This window comes from Rana temporaria, chromosome 8 (genome assembly GCF_905171775.1).
Source record: "Rana temporaria chromosome 8, aRanTem1.1, whole genome shotgun sequence".
In the NCBI taxonomy this organism is placed as follows: domain Eukaryota; kingdom Metazoa; phylum Chordata; class Amphibia; order Anura; family Ranidae; genus Rana; species Rana temporaria.
Window position 1 is genome coordinate 177,328,208 of NC_053496.1, and position 15,314 is coordinate 177,343,521.

The window sequence follows — 15,314 nt, forward strand, 5'->3', positions numbered from 1 at the left end:
GAAAACAGATGTCCCTCTATGGAGATGGTTCACATCTCCACGCCGAACGCCGGACGCCTGTCGCCTGTCGCGTGAAAAAAGGTCCCGTACCTTTTTTTCAGGCGTCTTCGAGCGTTCGGCTAGGAGATGGCAATCATCTCCATAGAGGGGGTCATCTTGGGGCACATCTAGGCGGACAATACCGGCGTTTTGTCGCCGCGAATCGCGGTACAAAACGCCGCTATTTTTACCGCGATTTGCGGCGACAAAACGCCGCGATTTCGTCCGCCTAGATGTGAATGCAGCCTTAAAGTACGAAGGGACAACACAGGCTGCAGTATTTATATTCCCCACCAGGTGCTGATCTCACTTATTGTCCGTGGAACGCAAAGACAGGAAGTGATGTAAGTAAAACAGGAAGTTCCGGGTTAGAGGTGACGTAAGAAAAAAGTAGAGAGGAGACATTGCAGGAACTGGCAGCAGAGGAGGTAATAAAATGTTATTTTATATTTACATCCAGGAACCCTCCCGTCATGTCCTTCCTCTTCCTCCATAGTCACTGTGATGTCTTTTTATCTCCATAAGATATGGACATATATAGTGTATTGTAATATTTACATAGATTCATCCTAAATATAGAACCATTTATCCAACTGTCCATCCAGAGCCTCTGGTTTATAGACCAGATACATCCTAAATATAGAGCAATTTATCCAACTGTCCACCCAGAGCCTCTGGTTTATAGACAATATACATCCTAAAAATAGAGCCATTTATTCAACTGTCCATCCAGAGCCTCTGGTTTATTGACCGGATACATCCTAAATATAGAACCATTTATCCAACTGTCCATCCAGAGCCTCTGGTTTATAGACCAGATACATCCTAAATATAGAACCATTTATCCAACTGTCCATCCAGAGCCTCTGGTTTATAGACCAGATACATCCTAAATATAGAACCATTTATCCAACTGTCCATCCAGAGCCTCTGGTTTATAGACCAGATACATCCTAAATATAGAGCAATTTATCCAACTGTCCATCCAGAGCCTCTGGTTTATAGACCAGATACATCCTAAATATAGAGCAATTTATCCAACTGTCCATCCAGAGCCTCTGGTTTATAGACCAGATACATCCTAAATATAGAACCATTTATCCAACTGTCCATCCAGAGCCTCTGGTTTATAGACCGGATACATCCTAAATATAGAGCCATTTATCCAATTTGATGGAATTGATGCTGAAATTCTGTACCTCAGGCCTCGTACACACGACGGTTTTCCTCTACAGAATCCATCAAGAAACTTGGTGGCAGAGCTTGTTTGCCGAGAAAAACGGCCGTGTGTATGTTTTTCATCGAGAAAACTGTCGAGGAACTCGATGAGAAAAAAAAGAGAACAAGTCTCAATTTCCTCTTCGTGTTCCTCGTCGGGCTGGTTTTCGACGAGAAACATGTTCGTGTGTATGCTTAGAAACCTGCACATGCTCAGAATAAATTATGAGACGGGAGCGCACCTTCGATAAAAGTAGCGTTTGTAATGGAGATAGCACATTCGTCACGCTGTAACAGACTGAAAAGTGCAAATCGTCTCTTACCAAACTTTTACTTAACACGCAGTAACATGAGATTAGTAAAAGCAGACCCAAGGGTTGTGCCAGTGGAATCGAACTTCCCCTTTATAGTGCCGTCGTACGTGTTGAACGCCACCGCGTTTGAGAACGACGAGATTTTGTCTTGACAGTGTGTACGCAAAGAAAGCTTGTCAAGATTCTCGACAAGCCTGACAAGGAACTCGCTGAGGAAAACGATGTTTCATTTACGACGAGTTCCTCGGTCGTGTGTACGAGGCCTCACAGTTCGTTGATGGAGGATTGTTGGTTTTCTTTAGCCCCTCACCAAAACCTGACTGGTTGTCCCATTTCCCCTCAAATCCCGTTCTCTTTTGCACTCATCACATGGGCAGGAAGTGAGGGAAGAACTACCTACGTAATCATCATACAGACAGAAGAAATACTCATTATAGTTAATTAATCCTCCTCAGCCAATCCAAACCTAAAATAAAATATTTTGGTTAGCTTTGCACTTTAAAGGGAATCTCTGGTTTGCTTTCAGTAAAATTAATGAAACTTGTACTATAGATAATAACTTGTACAATGTGTCAGAACTATGGAGGAACATAGTCTCAACCATTTAAATGAAGAGGGCCAGTGATGTCACTGGTTGTTAAGGACTCGGAGGTGCCTGCACCCCCCCCCCCCCCCCGTGTCTTTAGCTGTCATGTATAATATTGGAAGTGTTTCCACTATTATACATACCGTTCAAATGTTTGGGCATTCATCCAAATGCCTGAACAGCTAATGTTCAGATCGAAACCTTAAAGGGGTGGTTCACCCTAAAAACTACTTTTTTTTATTACACTGGCCCCCCACATTACAATACGATTAAGGCTATTATTATTTTTTTGATGCTGTACAAACCTTTGTACAGCATATTCACCCGTGGCTTCCGGGTTGCGAGTCCCGCGGGAGTGGGCGTTCCTAACATGTCTGTGATTGACGTTTTGACCAAAAACGAGCTCCCCCCCCGTCGCGTAAGCCGCGTCACGATTGGCGAAAGGAGCCGAACGGTGATGCGCATGCGCAGTATAGCGCCGACTCGCCGTTCAGGTCCTTTCGCCAACCGTGACGCGGCTTACGCGATGGGGGGAGCTCGTTTTTTGGTCAAAACGTCAATCACAGACATGTTAGGAACGACCACTCCCGCGGGACTCGCAACCCGGAAGCCACGGGTGAATATGCTGTACAAAGGTATGTACAGCATCAAAAAAAAACTAATAGCCTTAATCGTATTGTAATGTGGGGGGCCAGTGTAATAAAAAAAAGTGAACCACCCCTTTAAGGTTTCGATCTGAACATTAGCTGTTCAGGCATTTGGATGAATGCCCAAACATTTACCTGTTCGGCAGGATTTGAACAGTATGTATAATAGTGGAAACACTTCCAAGGAGGATTCTGGGAGGTCTGTAGTGATAATTGTTATTTTCTCTCTTTACATAGGATTATAAAGTAGTGAAGAAAATATCTGGTGATCCATTAACATTCAGCAGTAGTCTTCACAGGACATCACCCATCACAGCGCCTCCACCTCACTGCCTGACAACCGAGGTAACCAGTGGCAAAAAGATTCTAGAAGTCACCAAGAAGATCATTGATCTGCTGACAGGAGAGGTGAGCGGTGCCGGGAATTCTGGGACATTATCCAGTAACAGACAAGGGATGTGTCTGGATGGTGACGGTATCATTGTGTGTGTCAGGTTCCTATAAGGTGTCAGGATGTCACTGTCTATTTCTCCATGGAGGAGTGGGAGTATTTAGAAGGACACAAGGATCTCTACAAGGACGTCATGATGGAGAATCAGCCGCCCCTCACATCACCGGGTAAGAGGGGACTTTATTGTAAAGGTACGGAGGGTCCACCTAGATCCCCCATTATCTGATAAACACATAGAAACAATGCATTCAGTCAGTGTGTGTGTTTCCTACAGATGGATCCAGTAATGGGAACCCACCAGAGAGATGTCCCCGTCCTCTGTATTCCTGGGATTCCACTCAGGAAGATCACACAATCCCCCACCATCATCAGGTAGGTGAGACTGATCACGTAGACCTAAAAATGTGTTCTACGCTATGAGAGGACATTTATCCACATAATCTCTTGTTTTTTTTTTTTTTACAAATCTCTACTGTATCTTCTTTGGGATTTAGAGGGAAGAGCTGAAATACATCAAAGTTGAAATTGAAGAGGAAGAAAAGATGATCGTTGGTGAAAAACAGCATTCTATGGAGAACGTCTATCCTCCGTATTCCCAGGATTTCACACAGGAAGATCCCAGCATCTCTCAGGTAAAGAGGATTCGGCAATAAAACTTAAACTATGAGATAACATTCTTATATATATATTTATTATTGACAGTTTTGTCAATCTTATCGTTTTGGGGTTCAGGATGAAGAACTGAAAAACATCAAAGTTGAGGTAAAAGAGGAAGAAGAAGAGAGGTTGGTGAGTGGAGATCAGCAGTCTATGGAGGAGCAGGAGATGGTTATGAAAAGTGAACAGGCAGAATCTTCTCTACATATAGATACAAGTAAGTAAAAATTACTAAATGCAGAAAAAGTTCACAATTTATTTTTCTTCTGTATTAAGATAATTACAAGGTGGAGATAGTGTCCACCATATGAAAGGTCCATCTCCGCTCCTCAATATAACGTCATGTTCCCAACAAATGAAGAGGAGATACTGTACACCATATGAAAGGTCCATCTCCATTCCTCAATATAACGTCATGTTCCCAACAAATGAGGAGGACATACTAAGATTGCAGGCTTGGCTGGCTTAAATCAGGTTTGGTCTCCACCCAGAGACTGGCCACATTAATCACCTTGCAGGTGGACAGACAGACATGGAGAAGGCCATATGAAAGGTCCATCTCCATTCCTTAATATAACGTCATGTTCCCAACAAATGAGGAGGAGATACTGTACACCGTATGAAAGGTCCATCTCCATTCCTCAATATAATGTCATGTTCCCAACAGATGAGGTGTAGATACTGTGTACACCATATGAAAGGTCCATCTCCATTCTTTAATGTAATGGTTTTCTAATTGAGGAGTTGAAGACACTGTACAGATGACCTCCTATAATCATCAACAGCCTCTTACAGTTACACTTCATATTATGGGCCACGCTTTGGAGATGTCATGAGGTCCCTGTATCTAGTAAATTGTCCATCACTATTGCATACCATATGAAAGGTCCACCCCAGTCTTCAGTAAATCCAGTGTTTCTTGTTTCCAAGAAATGAGGTGGAGGAGGGCCCATCTCCGTTCTCACTCCGACAATGTCATTAAAGCAAACACCTACATAGTGTGGTTTTTGTGTATTTTATCCTTTATCTGGTTTGTATTGATATTTTATGTTATGATTGCCCCCAATTCCATGCCAGAGCGCTGAGATACTGTAGAGTGTTAGACCAACATACTGTATATGACTTCTGAATGAAGAATTCTAATAACATTTAAACATTGATTTCCAACAGGAGGACACTATGTCCTGAATAACGTACCTTCAGAATGTAAAGAAGAAGAAAATCCCACCACACAACGTTCTCCAGGAGAAAATCCCTCCACACAACGTTCTCCAGGAGAAAATCCCACTACACAACGTTCTCCAGGAGAAAATCCCACCACACAACGTTCTCCAGGAGAAAATCCCACCACACAACGTTCTCCAGGAGAAAATCCCACCACACAATGTTCTCCAGGAGGAAATCCCACCACACAACGTTCTCTAGGAGTGAATCGTATTACACAAATAATACATCATAGAACTTATCATATAGAGAGATCCTGGGATTTCTCTGATCCTGAGGATTCTTCTGATAATCCACATACTATTATTTTTGAATCTCACAGTACAGATAAATCAACAGATTCATCTAATCCCGAGGAATCTTCCTTGAACCATGAAGGATCTCACACAAGAGAACATTCCTTGTCACGTACAATGTCTGGGAAAGCTTTGAAAGAAACTGGAGAGTCGCCTATACAACAGAAACGTTATAAGCCTTACTCATGTCCGGAGTGTGGGAAATATTTCAATCAGAAAAGCAACTTAATCAATCACCAGAAAGTTCACACAGGAGAACGTCCTTTCTCATGTTCTGACTGCGGTAAATGTTTTATTGACAAAGGACACCTTCTTAAACACCAGAGAATTCACACCGGTGAGCGTCCCTATTCATGTTCAGAGTGCGGGAAATGTTTTATTCAGAAGGTTTTACTTGTTAATCACCAGAGAAGTCACACTGGAGAGCGTCCTTATTCATGTTCAGAATGTGGGAAAGGTTTCATTCAGAAAGAACACCTTCTTAAACACCAAAGAATTCATACGGGTGAGCGTCCCTACGCATGTTCAGAGTGTGGGAAACGTTTTATTCATAAGGAAAGACTTACTCAACACCTGAGAATTCACACGGGTGAGCATCCCTATTCATGTCCAGAGTGTGGGAAGTGTTTTAACTGCAAAGGAAACCTTCTTAAACACAAGAAAATTCACACGGGTGAGCGTCCTTTTCCATGCTCAGAGTGTGGGAAAGCTTTCCCTCAGAGAGAAAATCTTCTTATACACCAGAGAAGTCACACAGGAGAGCGTCCTTTCTTGTGTTTAGACTGTGGGAAAGGTTTCATTCAGAAAGAACACCTTCTTAAACACCAAAGACTTCATACGGGTGAGCGTCCCTACATGTGTTCAGAGTGTGGGAAAAGTTTTATTGTGAAGGAAAGACTTACTCAACACCTGAGAATACACACGGGTGAGCATCCCTATTCATGTCCAGAGTGTGGGAAGTGTTTCAAAGACAAAAGAAACTTTCTTAAACACCAGAAGATTCACACGGGTGAACGTCCTTTTCCATGGTGATTCCCCGTACACACGAGGGGTTTTCCCGTCGAAAAAAAAAAGCAATGGTTTTCCCCACGGAATTCCTCTCAAGCCTGCCTTGCATACACACGGTCACACAAAAGTTTGGTGAAATTTTGACTGCCAAGAACGCAGTGACGTAAAAGACTACAATGAGCCAAGAAAATTAAGTTCTATGCTTCTGAGCATGTGTCGTTTGGTTTCCGAGCATGCGTGTTTTTTTGTGCGTTGAAATTGCTACAGACGAACGGTTTTCCCGCTAGAATTTTTTCCTGAAGGGAAAAAAGAGATCCTGCTGTCTTTTTTTTTTTTTTTTTTTCAGCAGTTTTCCTGTTGGAAAAAGTCTGATGGAGCATACACATGGTTGGGATTCCAGACGAAAAGCTCTCATCGCACTTTTTCCAACAGGAAAACCGATCGTGTGTACGGGGCACGAGTGTGGAAAAGCTTTCCCTCAGAGAGAAAAACTTCTTATACAGGCAATTCCCGAGTTACGAACGACTCCTACTTACGAACGGCCTCAAATGCCGGCCACTTGTGCTCCACACTGGTCCTCCTAGATACCTTCGAACACCTCCAGACACATGCGCCAGATAACATAACAAGTGCCCGGAAAATCCCACATTCATGCACAGATGGCAGTTACACTTACGAATGCAGTGTTCCGACCGGAAGTTACACTTACAAATGCAGTGTTGCGACTTACGAACAACTTGGAATTACAAACAAACCTACAGTCTTTATTGTGTTTGTAACTTGGGGACTCCCTATACACCAGAGAAGTCACACAGGTGAGTGTCCCTTTCCGTGTTCAGTGGGCGGGAAAAGTTTCACTCAGAACAGTGCCTTTGACCGACATCAGAAAATTCACGCAGACTAACAACCTTTTTTACGTTCAGATGGAGAAATGGAGATTGGGGCAAGAGTGACCACCAGAGAACATGTGTGTCCTACCTTGTATTTAGAATGTGAAACATGTTTCGATTAAAGAATATCACTTATTGTACCCCATAATATTCGCAAAGCCTAATATTCTTTTTATGATGTATGATGATGTATTTGGTTTTATGATTGATGTATTTGGGATTTGGGAACATTGCAAAAGTATAATGGTGTTCTTCGGGTGTGATGTGATGGATGTAGGTCTGCAAGAAGTATAATAATATGGTCCTCTAAACATGCAATGCTGCCTGGGTCCCACACTCAAGGACATCACCATAGTACTAACCTGTGATAATACATGGGCAAATACGGCAATCCAATAAGCCAAACCTTTTTTTTTTTGGACTCTTGCTTTAATAAAGGAACTAGCTTTTCATTGGACCAACTAAAGAATAACTATTATTAAACTTCATTTCTTTTAATCCAACTTAAAGAGGAAGTAAACCCTTGTGGGCCAGATCCACGTACATCCGCACCGGCGTAGCCCATCTCATTTGCGCTACGCAGCCGCAACTTAGAGAGGCAAGTGCTGTATTCTCAAAGCACTTGCGTCCTAAGTTACGGCGGCGTAGCGTAGATGTGCCGGCGTAAGCGCGCGTAATTCAAATTGTGAAGAGGTGGGCGTGTTTTATGCTAATAACTCGTGACCCGACGTGATTGACGTTTTGAACGAATGGCGCATGCGCCGTCCGTGGGGTATCCCAGTACGCATGCGTGAAATCACATCTCAAATAGTCAATGCTTTTGACGTGAACGTAACTTACGCAAAGCCCTATTCGCGAACGATTTACGCAAACGACGGAAATTTCGACGCTGTCCCGACGTCCATACTTAACATTGCGTACGCCTCATAGACGTCATATGACGTCCTTGGTTGTAAAGTGGTTAATATGTTTTGACATATAAATCTACTAATCTCCTTGCTCCTGTGTCCAATGCAAAGTGCGGATGTTTACACCCCCTGGTGACTGTGATAGATTTCTGTAATAATGCCTATTTGATAAGATGAGCTTATTCTTTTTATTATTAGAATCACTTAAATGTTGCCAAATGTTGCTTTTCTTGTATTATTATAAGATATATATGCATATGTATGTATGAGAATGATCAATACTGCTTATTTTCCTTGATAAAGATTTTGTCAGATATCAGGAATTATATATGATGGGTTTTTTTAAGTCAAAAGAACACAGCATTGAAATTGAAAAAAAAAAAAAAACCAAAGCATTGAAATTGAAGGACAAGCCTGTTCTCTCATCCCCCACTGCATTTCCTGTATAGCTTTCCTCTAGCTTCAAGAGGAAACTGTGACTGTGCCCCCCCCCCCCATCTTCTCTTCAGCCCCCACCAAAGGAATTCTATGTAAAAATGGCGAATAAGTCTGAAAAAAGACACAAGGGAACTTTATGCCACATGACAAGAAGAGCTGAAATGGAAGTGTAATAAGAAACCACCATGTATGGACTGACCTATCAAATGTGCTTGTGTGTGTGATGTCACATTGTTTATAAAAGACCAATAAATGGGTTTGGCCTTCCTGTTGTTGGAATCGAGACAGAGGTGAGCATGTGGAATTTATTTTGTCTGTAAATTGCATTTGTCTCACCCATAGCAATTTGAAATCAGCCGGCAGAAATGGGTTAGCCCTGAGATTGGATCAGGATATCAATTAATTAACGAGTCTCTGTCATGACGTACAAGTCACAAGGGGTGTTTCAGGAACTTGTGAATAGCACTGTGATCTCGTAGCTGTGCCGCAGAGAGGAGATGCAGATGAATGAATGGACATACAGCACAAGGAGCGTGTGCCGTAAATGAGGCGAAATGTGCGCATGTGCTGCTGACGTCATGAAAAAGACAAATTACAAGCAAACGGAGCAGGTGTACAGTGCTTATCACTGAATTAAATGGGGAAAAGTTATCTGGGTGAGTTTACAACCACTTTAAAAGCATAAAGGGCTTGTATACATCGCATACAATCCCATTATGTGACACTTACCTGCAAAAGAATGCTCCTTACATTGGTGGTCAGTAAGGATGAGCTCCGGCGTGTTCGCATTGAACACGTGCGGAGCCCGCCAGGAAGTCGGCACCCGCGCTGCGCTAATCACAGCCAGGCAGACATTTCCCGATCTCTGCAGCCGAGCATCGGGAAAAGTCTGCCTGGCTGTGATTAGCGCAGCGCGGGTGCTGATTTCCTGGCGGGCGAACACGCCGGAGCTCATCCTTAGTGGTCAGTGAGAAGAATGCCCCTTAAAAAAAAAAAAACAGAGCACATAAAAAAATGATAAATGTTTATAATATAAGTACTTTATACAGTATAATATATACTTTAGGATTTTTATAAAAAAAATTGGTTTGTACTTGAGGATAAAAATAAGCAACAAAAAGGATAAATGCACCTTGAAGCCGATTTTAATGTACAGAAGTACAATGTGGGCTGCAGTACTCACATTCTCCACAAGATGGAGATCTCACTTATAAGCGTGGAACGCAAAGAAGGAAGCGATGTAACGTGCAGACAGGAAGTGATGTAGGGTTAAGACAGGAAGTAATGTAAGGTTAAGACAGGAAGTTCAAGAAAAAAGGTGATTTAGTAGGAAATAACGAAGAGACAATACTGGATCTTGAAGCAGATAAGGTAAAATCACAATATTTTGTTTAATAACCATAAATATAGAACTATATATCCAACTGTCCATTCAGAATCTCTGGTTTATAGACCGGATACATCCTAAATATAGAGCCATTTATCCAACTGTCCATCCAGAGACTCTGGTTTATAGACCAGATATATCCTAAATATAGAGCTATTTATCCAACTGTCCATCCAGAGCCTCTGGTTTATAGACCAGATACATCCTAAATGCAGAACCATTTATCCAACTGTCCACCCAGAGCCTCTGGTTTATAGACCGGATACATCCTAAATATAGAACCATTTATCCAACTGTCCATCCAGAGCCTCGGATTTATAGACCAGATACATCCCAAATATTCACGTCGATTCCAATACGTCCTTGCGGCGTACTTTGGCGCAATGCACACTGGGAAATTTTACGGACAGCGCATGCGCCGTTAAAAGAAAACGTAAAAGACACGGGGTCAAGGGAAATTTAAACACAACATGCCCCCAACATCCCCATTTGAATTACGCAGCCTTACGCCGAAACACATACGTTACGCCGCCGTAAATAAGGGCGCAAGTTCTTTCTGAATACAGAGCTTGCCCCCAAAGTTACAGCGGCGTATACCAGCAGAAAGATGCGTGCATCTTTCTGAATCTGGCCCACAGAGTCTACCAGCGTTGGGGCCCTTTAAATCCTGTGTTTGAGTACTCAGACTTTTGTGAAGTAATATTTGTAATCCACAGAATGGAAAGGGGTATCTTCGCAAAGTGTCACAGGGTAACAAAGATTAACAGATGTGGTGATCCAGAGCCTCTGGTTTATAGACTGGATAACAATGGAGGTTTTTCACATTATAGACTGGATACATCTTAAATATAGAACCAAATATCCAACTGTACATCCAGAGCCTCTGGTTTATAGACTGGAAACATCCTAAATATAGAGCCATTTATCCAACTGTCCATCCAGGACCTCTGGTTTATAGTCCAGATACATCCTAAATATAGAACCATTTATCCGACTGTACATCCAGAGTATGTTGATGGAGGACTGTTGGTTCTCTTTGATCCCTCACCAAAACCTGACTGGTTGTCCCATCTTTGTCATGTGATCCTAAGCACCAATCACAGCAAAAATGCCCCTCAGACCTATTTTGGTGGTGTGTCCCCATTAGGCCTATTTCCCCTCAAATCCTGTTCTCTTTTGTACTCATCACCTGGGAAGGAAGTGAGGGAAGAACTACCTACACAGAAGAAATCCTCATGTAGCAATACCCCTGAAGGGGCTGCTGGATAGATTTTGGGCCTGCCGTTACTCCACTGTTCACCATATCAGAACTTAAAGTCTAGGTTAGGAAGTTGAATATGAATGTGATTGCCAGTCACTTCAGTCCTTTTGTCAAATGCTTTATTCAACAACTTCCATAGTAGGAAGTGATAGAGGGTTAGGGGAGGTTCAGATACCTTGGTTTCTGTAGATCACCGATACTTTCTTGGATCCACGGGACATCAGCTCCAATCACTGGATTTTTGCGACAACCGGATAGGCCTCTTACACCGACCTAGCAGCCGGTATGAAGCCTGGACAAAGTCTCTGCCACAGACTTGAGTAATAAGTAGAAACTCCTGGATAATCCCCTGCCACGGGATTATTTAGCCAGCAGTTGGTTAGATAGATCAGCTGCACAGTATTAGAACCTTTAAGCCATCCGGCAATACTGTGAGGTAAGTTAACTTGAGTGCATCCTTCAAACAAGTCACCAGGCCCTTCCTGAGATACCAGCCGTTTATCCTGGTCCTCTCTAGCAAGGTCCTCCCCTGGAATGTTGTCCGCTTGAGTGGCTTCTTCCCACAGGACAGACAGCACAGGACCACCTTCCGTTAAGTATGCCCCAGCCAGACTTTTGGGCCTACTTGCAGAAAACACAGCAGCATAGCCTTAGGCCTAGAAGGCCATGAGGCCGGAACTCCTCTCTAGAACATCCTCAGGCCAACAGGGCCAAAAGGTAAGAGAGAGATCACATGGCTTTTGCCCCTTAAATATCCTTCCCCAGCATGCCCAGCTACAAAGAAGCTCCTAATTGGGCTGTTTCTGAGGGGAGGCTATCCAATGCACTTAGCTTGTTGTATTTCTCACACTGGACTGTGACAACAGTGACATCTACTGGCAACAGTGGGAAATGTGCCCAACACAACTAAACTGGAACAGAAGCAATACTTTACACCAGGGCAGGGATGGACTGGCCATTGGGACTACAGGGAGTTTCCCGGTGGGCCGATGGCTCAGTGGGCCGGCTTCAGTGACAGCGGACCGCCGCCCCCCTCCGCTTCTCTGTCTCTCCCTTCCCGCAGCGCTCACCTCCTCTCCCTGCCCACAGCGCTCACCTGGGGGGAACAAAGAAGCAGGGGGAGGACCAGAGGAGCAGGGGGAACGACAGAGCAGCATGGGGGAGGGGACAGACAGCTGACTCAACAGCTATGGCCTGGGAGTTTCTCATGTTAATGCCTAATCTGGTCCCATAAGGGGGGCACCGAACTGATTCTTTTCCCCCGGGTGAAATAATGTCTAGCTTCCCCACTGGTACTGCCTATAAGAGCACCAGTACCAGTCGTTCTACTCTAATAAAGTAGAATGGCTAGTGGCTAGTGAAGGGGGAGAGAGGGCTTGGGTGGCCGGGGGGGGGTGCGGGAGTTGTCCGGCCACCGTGGGAGAGACCTGTCAAAGTGGGCCAGTCTGGATGAAGTCCAGGGCCAAATTTTTGTCCCAGTCCAGCCCTGCACCAGGGGTCTCCAAACTGTGGCCCGAGGGGCAGATGTGGCCCTTTGCTAGCTTTTGTCCGTCCCTTGGGGGCAAGTGGTGAAAGGGAATCTAAGGTTTGCTTTCAGAGATTAATGAGACTTGTACTATAGATAAGAACTTGTATAAGGTGTCAGAACTATGGAGGAACATAGTCTCAAACATTAAGTGAAGAGGGCCAGTGATGTCAATGGTTGTTAAGGACTCTGAGGTGCCTGCACCCCCCAGTGTCCTTAGCAACCATTCACAGCATGAAGCTGTCATGTATAATATTGGAAGTGTTTCCAATATTACATATAATGTTCAAATCCTGCTGAACAGGTAATTGTTTGGGCATTCATCCAAATGCCTGAACAGCTAATGTTCAGTCCAAACTTGTGTTCAGATCGAAACCTTAAGCTCATCCCTACTGCAGAGCTTATTAATCCCAGTACAGTCCAGATAATTCTCAGTTTATTATCCATCTACAGAGAGGAGAGTCCTGTATAGATCAGGAGGAGGTGAGGAGGATTCTGGGAAGTCACATGACATCACTCTTATCTCTATTAATAAAACACAGAGCTGACCGGAGAGGTGAGGAGGATTCTGGGAGATCTGTTCTGTAGTGATAATAGTTATTTTCTCTATTTGCACAGGATTTTAAAATAGTGAAGGAAACATCTGGAGATCCATAAACACCCAGCAGCCGTCTTCACAGGACATCACCCATCACAGTGCCTCCACCTCACTGCCTGACAACAGAGGTAACCAGTGCCAAGAAGATTTTAGAAGTCACCAAGAAGATCATTGAGCTGCTGACAGGAGAGGTGAGCGGTGCCAGGAATTCTGGGACATTATCCAGTAACAGACAAGGGATGTGTCTGGATGGTGACTGTAACATTGTGTGTGTCAGGTTCCTATAAGGTGTCAGGATGTCACTGTCTATTTCTCCATGGAGGAGTGGGAGTATTTAGAAGGACACAAGGATCTCTACAAGGACGTCATGATGGAGAATCAGCCGCCCCTCACATCACCGGGTAAGAGGAGACTTTATTGTAAAGGAGAGAGCAGTACGGAGGCTCCACCTAGATCCCCCATCATCTGATAAACACATAGAAACAAAGGGGTAGATTCAGAGAACAATTACGCCGGCATATCAATAGATACGCCGCGTAATTGCTAAGCTGTGCCGGCGTATCTACTTTCTGTATTCAGAAAGCTAGATACGCCGACTTTAGCCTAAGATACGACTGGCATAAGTCTCTTACGCCGTCGTATCTTAGGGTGCATTCTGACGCTGGCCGCTAGGGGCTCTTCCGTTGTTGTCGGCGTAGAATATGCTAATTTCCTAGATACGCTGATTCACAAACGTACGTGCGCCCGGCATTTGCAAGTCGTTTGCGTTAAGGCTTTTTCGGCGTAACGTTGCTCCTGCTATTAGGAGGCGCAGCCAATGTTAAGTATGGACGTCGTTCCCGCTTCGAAATTTGAATTTTTTACGTTGTTTGCATAAGTTGTTCGCGAATAGGGCTGGACGTATTTTACGTTCACGTCGAAAACAATACGTCGTTGCGCCATACTTGGAAGCAATGCACACTGGGATATGTACACGGATGGCGAATGCGCCGTCCGTAAAAAACGTCAATCACGTCAGGTCATCATACTTTTACATAAAACACACCCCCCATTCCACATTTGAATTACGCGCGCTTACGCCGGACCCGTTTACGATACGCCACCGCGACTTACGGAGCAATTGCTTTGTAAATACAGCACTTGCTCCTGTAAGTTACGGCGGCGGAGCGTAAATACAATACGCTGCGCCGCCGTAACATAAAGCGCAGGTACCTGAATCTACCCCAATGTATTCAGTCAGTGTGTGTGTTTCCTACAGATGGATCCAGTAATGGGAACCCACCAGAGAGATGTCCCCGTCCTCTGTATTCCCGGGATTCCACACAGGAAGGTCACACCATCCCTCACCATCATCAGGTAGGTGGGAATGACCATGTAGAACTAAAAATATGTTCTACGCTATGAGAGGACATTCTTCTACGTAATCTCTTGTTCTTTTTTTTTTTTTTTTACAAATCTCTACTCTATCTTCCTTGGGATTTAGAGGGAAGAGTTGAAATACATCAAAGTTGAAACTGAAGAGGAAGAAAAGATGATCGTTGGTGGAGAACAGCAGTCTATGGAGAATGTCTATCCTCCGTATTCCCAGGATTTCACACAGGAAGATCCCAGCATCTCTCAGGTTAAGAGGATTTGTCAATAGAACTTAAACTATGAGATAACATTCTTATATATATTTATTATCGACAGTTTTATGAATTTTATCATTTTGGGGTTCAGGATGAAGAACTGAAAGACATCAAAGTTGAGGTAAAAGAGGAAGAAAAAGAGACGATGGTGAGTGGAGATCAGCAGTCTATGGACAAGCAGGAGATGATTATGAAAAGTGAACAGGTGGAATCTTCACTTTATATCGACAAATCACCGG

General features: G+C 43.8%; 1 protein-coding gene and 2 long non-coding RNA genes across 3 annotated transcripts in view; all 3 read left to right on the plus strand.

The window, feature by feature from the left end:
* LOC120910534 (zinc finger protein 585A-like) overlaps positions 1-6,541 on the plus strand; it is a 55,004-nt gene extending 48,463 nt beyond the window's left edge. The window contains exons 8-12 of the mRNA XM_040322291.1: positions 3,042-3,149; positions 3,577-3,627; positions 3,750-3,887; positions 3,988-4,129; positions 5,083-6,541. Coding sequence (XP_040178225.1) covers positions 3,042-3,149; positions 3,577-3,627; positions 3,750-3,887; positions 3,988-4,129; positions 5,083-6,464 — 1,821 coding nt within the window. The 3' untranslated portion in view covers positions 6,465-6,541. The remainder of the gene's footprint in view (positions 1-3,041; positions 3,150-3,576; positions 3,628-3,749; positions 3,888-3,987; positions 4,130-5,082) is intronic.
* LOC120910285 lies at positions 427-3,330 on the plus strand. The gene is made up of 3 exons (XR_005741490.1): positions 427-467; positions 3,042-3,212; positions 3,299-3,330. It is a non-coding gene; the product is annotated as an uncharacterized LOC120910285 (long non-coding RNA).
* A 3,276-nt stretch (positions 6,542-9,817) lies between the features above and the next one.
* Positions 9,818-13,766, plus strand: LOC120910225. Its single transcript, XR_005741428.1, has 3 exons — positions 9,818-10,047; positions 13,468-13,638; positions 13,725-13,766. It is a non-coding gene; the product is annotated as an uncharacterized LOC120910225 (long non-coding RNA).
* Positions 13,767-15,314: the final 1,548 nt, after the last annotated feature.